The sequence below is a fragment of the Pleurodeles waltl genome, chromosome 5 (genome assembly GCF_031143425.1).
Source record: "Pleurodeles waltl isolate 20211129_DDA chromosome 5, aPleWal1.hap1.20221129, whole genome shotgun sequence".
Taxonomy (NCBI): domain Eukaryota; kingdom Metazoa; phylum Chordata; class Amphibia; order Caudata; family Salamandridae; genus Pleurodeles; species Pleurodeles waltl.
Window position 1 is genome coordinate 1,640,353,886 of NC_090444.1, and position 5,278 is coordinate 1,640,359,163.

The 5,278-nt window shown below is 42.7% G+C and overlaps 1 protein-coding gene across 1 annotated transcript; it reads right to left on the bottom strand.

Annotated features, from left to right (window-relative positions):
- Window positions 1-3,214: 3,214 nt before the first annotated feature.
- Window positions 3,215-5,056, bottom strand: LOC138297140 (zinc finger BED domain-containing protein 5-like). The gene has a single exon (XM_069236633.1). It carries the CDS (start codon window positions 5,054-5,056, stop codon window positions 3,215-3,217), a length of 1,842 nt encoding a protein of 613 aa, XP_069092734.1.
- Between the last annotated feature and the right edge of the window lie 222 nt (window positions 5,057-5,278).

Here is a 5,278-nt window from a genome sequence, read left to right on the forward strand (position 1 = left end):
CCTGACTCCCCACTTTTCAGAGTCCACCTGTTTTAAAGTTCAGCCTTGGTGCTCAGAGACAAGAGTTCAGATTTTATGTTTATTCTTTAACTTTGATTTTCTGCTCAGGCTACTCTTTCCTTCCCATGTGTTACATGCAGTTTGAGTTCTATTGCATTGGCCATAAGTAGTCACCTGGACCTCAGCAGTGTTAATCATGCCCTATGTCCCTCTCGTCACTCTCTCTACATGCTGCTGCCTGCTTTCCTGTTCCCTGTCATCCTTCCTTTTTATTTTTCTCAATCTGCCCCTTTCCTCTCCATACATTTCACTTTTGTCTCATTTCATATTGAACATGGTCTCCTTGCCTCAGACTAATCTTCCCTACTCTTTCTAAATTTCATCACTACAAATGTAGACCAAAAGCACATACCAAAATGACATAAAATCAGTGAACATCAAGAAGACATTCACAACAAAGCGCTCTCTGGGAAGGAAGAGGGTGTGCCATTGAGAGGGGATAAAACAAGCTAAATAGAGATCAGCACCATGTGTCCATACTCTTGCAGTCAATTAAAAAAATCACCATTCAAAAGGGTGAAGTCAGCTCAGTATCAAGAAGCCTATTTAATTAAGGTGAGGAAGCTGGTGGTTCTTCTGGTAATAGGCTGACGACTTAGAAGACGTAAATTGTACAAAGGAAAATAGGTTCTTTTGCAGACATAGAGAGTGGAGCTCTGCTACAAACATCTTATTATGTTGTAGAGCAGAACTCTTTCCTATGCAGATAGAGCTGAGCTCCAGCACAGATGCAGTCTAGTGCCTGCATACACAGTGCTGTACAAATACATGCACAGATAGAGCAGAGACTGTATACTTCAGGTAATTGTGTTATTGAGCTGGAAATGAATTCCTGCATGTCTAGCACTGAAGCCCTGGGGCAGAAAAGCCCCACTGAGACTGAGAAAACAGGACCAGCTAATATTCTTTGGGAGTTTCACATGTTTCCCACCCAGATTAATCTTCCACAATACCTGTTTCAGATAGGAAGTGGAGCGGCGAAGGTGGGAGGTGGGATGGCAGTGAAAGAGAAGGGATTGAGAGAAGTGTTTGAGAAAGACAAGGTAGATAGAAGTGAAAGGGAATTAAGCATGTCTGTGAATGTGGACGGAAGAGTGAGAAAAAAATGGGGAGAGTATGACTGAGTTGGAAGAGAACAGAGATGGAGTGTGAAATGGGAGACACCAGAGTGAGAGACATATGAACAGCACCACAATAATGATGCTGAGGCAAACTTTGTTATGTTAAGGGTATTTGTGAAGTGCACAGCCCACACCAGAGAATATCCTGGCGCTGAGAAAGCAGGGAATATGTTGGCTGTGACTGGACTTGTCCATGTGAAGAGCCATGTTTTCAGATTCTTGAGGAGCTCAAGCACTGAGGAGGCAGCTCTAAAGTGTGGGGGCCGATAGTTCCAGGCTTTGAGCAGGAGGTAGGGGAAAGCACAACAGCCAACTCTGGTTCTTTGTATGTGTGGGATGTGTGTGAGCAGGATTCTGGCCGAGCAGAGGTGTCTGGTGGGTGTGTTGTGTGTTGGTTAGTGTGAGTTAGTGAATGAGGGGCCAGTGGAGGCCTTTGTTGGACAGGGTGATGTGAACACAGGGGAAAGCCAAAGAATGAGTAGCAGCACAGTTTTGTATGGTCTGAAGTCTTCTAACGGTCAGACAGTGATTCTGACTGTGTGTTGCTATATTCCAGCTTGCTGGGGACGAGAGCGTAGGTAACCATTCTGCATGTGCTGACTGGGAGCCATTTTAAGATTACATTGAGCATTTTGAAGTTGTAGAAGAAGGAGGTGGTGACTACGTTGACTAAAACAAAGTTTACAGCATATTTCACCAATTGCTCCCTTCATAAAAAGTCCTAATCTCCAAAGAAACATTTTGACCACAGGGACACCTGCTTTAGCAAATGAAGTGCTGAGATGAAGGTGTTGCTCATATGTGACAGATTCACTTGGCAGGTATGTTATAGAATTGTAAAATGTGGTCTAGTCAATTTTGAAATTGTATTTCATGAGGAACATCAAACTTAAACCCTTCACATACTGAAGGAGTTTGGCATTTTTTTTCCTTCTCTAGTGTGGTTGAAGCTGGCAAACCCCAAAGAGAGTGGATGAAGGAGCAAAGCATAAGGCTTGTGAGCGCAGGTCAACTCCAAGGGTGCGATAGGAGGGATTTCTTGCAGGACCCTCTCTTGGAGCATGTGTGCTAATCGTTAATGTATAGCTTTGTGGTACCACAAACAAAGAGGACAACTCCAATCATGCTGCCCTCAAATCATGGTGCTGCCATCAGTGGACAAAAGCTCTGCATACTCCCCTATTCTGCTAGCTGTACCGTCCATCTTCCTGCGAGAGAGCACCAGGCATCTGTTCAGGTGAAGGAAATGAGCTCTGCACTGCTTAAGGGTGCAGTTATTATGCACACGCTTTTCCACAATCATAGGGCTACTCAGAAGTCTGCTTATGGTTATATCAGTTGAATCCTGCAGAAGTGTGTTATGCTGTTGATGATCACCATAATAAGAACACGTCATTCTACACCTCTTCAGCTCATTCACTAATAGGGCTGCTACTACACTACCTCCCATATGATGCATGTCTGTTGCAGCATGCACATATTTAAATCAATGCATCTTTGTCTAACCCAGGGGTCTTCAAGCTGGGGGGCAGGCCCCCCTAGGGGGTCCTCAAGTGATCCCAGGGGGGGCACCAGGCTCTGGCCAAAAGAAGCATTACATAGATAACAGTGATTTGTTTTAAGCAGAAACACGTTATTGCATTTTTAAAAAGGTAACAGTACTTAACTGCAATGTTTAAATACGTCTAGACCTATTGCAGAGGTCTTCAAACTTTTTTATACTGAGCCCCCCCTTCTAAACATTTTTCGGCATCGAGCCCCCCCCCACCACCTGACGCAAATTTCTGGAAGCTGGTACTCTGCATCATCGACGGCAACCCCCACCCGCGGAGTCCAGATCATATATGGGAAACATTACTATACAAATTCAGAGTGTCTAGTAAACTGAAGGTTTGGGAGCACCAGTGGCTAGGTGACAGATGCTTATTACACAGTTCAAATGAAAAGCCTCCAAGGAAATGTTTACACAGAACAATTTACAATGCAGCTTTATTGTTCACTATGACACAGAATTTGACATAATACTTTCAAAACTAATGTGACGGGTGTGCCTGTTTTTCACCACACAGACGGTCAATTTGTGGATGAATTTTTGCTACTGCCAGCCTGAGGTTCTGCTCCACTTCCATTCTTGAGCGATACTTAGTCTTCAATACCGCAAGTGCTGAGAACCCAATCTCGCATAAATATGATGTGCTGAAAGGCAAGAGAGTTTTGATAGCACTTTCCCTCAAAGCTGAATGTTCTGCAGGCATTTTCAGCCAAAACTCCCCCAAGGAGAGTTTGCTAAATTGCATCTGCAGTGTGCGATCACTCTGGAGATCAATTAGTTCTTCCTGCATGCGGATTGGGAGATGGATACCCCCATCTGCCAGAAATGGTTGAAAGACCCAGTCATTAAAATGATTGTTTTCCTCAGGAAAATATTTGTGAAAACTGTCGCTGAGTGATGTCAGGTGATTTTTTATTAACTCTGCAACATTTTGAAGGTTATATTCTGTTTCCTCAAGAGCATCGACTAAACATGGAAATGGCTCAAACTGGCCAACTTCAATTAGTCTCCTCCATAATTCCAGCTTCTTCTTGAAAGCAGATATTTTTTTATTCATGATAAAAGAAGTGATTTCAGCTCCTTGCAAAGATTGATTCAGGGAATTTAATTTCTCAAAGATGTCAGCAAGGTATGCTAAAAGCACAATCCACTGGGGACTACATAATTGTTCTGCTTTGCAGGGGTCCAAATCCAGAAGAAATTGCCGTACTTCATTCCTTAATTCAAAAATGCGATTCAGAACTTTTCCACGGGATAGCCATCGGACTTCTGTGTGAAGCAGCAAGCCATCATGTTCAGCTCCCATTTCTGCACATAAAATTGCAAACAGGCGAGCTCTTGTTGGGTGGGTCTTTATGAAATTAACTATTTTAACAGCAGAATTCAAAACATCCTGAAGTTCACCATCCATGTTTTGGACAGCAAGGGCTTCCCAGTGTATCATACAGTGTGTCCACAGAATATGTGGAGCCGCTGTCAACACTTTAGCTTTTAGGCCAGCCCTAGCACCGCACATGGAAGGAGCCCCATCTGTGCAGATTCCAACACAGTTTTTCCATTTTAAGCCATGAAGACCCAGGAAGTCATTGATAATGTCAAATAAGTCAGATGCTGTTGCTCGTCCCTTGATTGGCTTGCAGAATAAAAAGTCTTCCAGTATTACTGTTTTATAACAGTATCGGACATAAGCAATTAAATGTGCTGCCTTTGACAAGTCAGTTGCTTCATCCAACTGCAAAGCAAACCAACTCGATTTCAACCGAGCTATGAGCTGTCCATGTATATCTTCTGACATGTGCGAAATGCGGCGGCAAACTGTTGTGTCTGAGATGGGTATTATTTTGAACTTCTCTGCTGCTTTTTCACCAAGCATTGTTGTAGCCACGTCAAGCATTGCTGGGAGAATGACTCTTTCTCCATCTGTAAATGGCTTTTTGTTTTTGGCAATATGGTATGCCATTTGGTAAGATGCTTTCAATGCGTTTTCTGTGGTGGAGGCTACATTTTTCATGGTTTCCTTCTGTTGAGTCATGTCTTGCAACTTCCTGGAAAAAAACTCTCTACTCTTTGCTACTATAGACCCATGCTGTGTTTCCAAATGACGCCTTAGTTTTGTTGGTTTCAAGCTGTCATTAGCTAAGGTCATACCACAAACCACACACTGTGGCCTAGTTTCTCCACTAACAACAATGCAGGTGAAACCAAAGTCCAAATAGGAGGCATCATACTTCCTTAATTTCACAGTTTTTCTCTCTCCATCTGTTTCTGTTTCGGCCTTTCGCTTGGGAGCCCTACTGTCTTTTGACAGCAGAAAACGATCCATGTCTGATGTGTGCTTTACCTAAGACACAAAATGCCAAATCTTCATGTTAATGAACAGCACATGACTGCAATTTTACAGCTGCATGAAGTAGAGTGGGTTTTTAAAATATAGGAAAAAAAAAAGAAAAAAAAAGTCTCTATAAAAATATCTTCTTCCATGTAAAATAAAATATGGATAAAAGAATAGTTCCATGGTGCATGGATAAACATTAATTCCAGGTGA

Bases quoted from the DNA above. Each gene is read 5' to 3' on its own strand.
- LOC138297140 (XM_069236633.1), bottom strand. From the start codon at position 5,056: ATGGATCGTTTTCTGCTGTCAAAAGACAGTAGGGCTCCCAAGCGAAAG.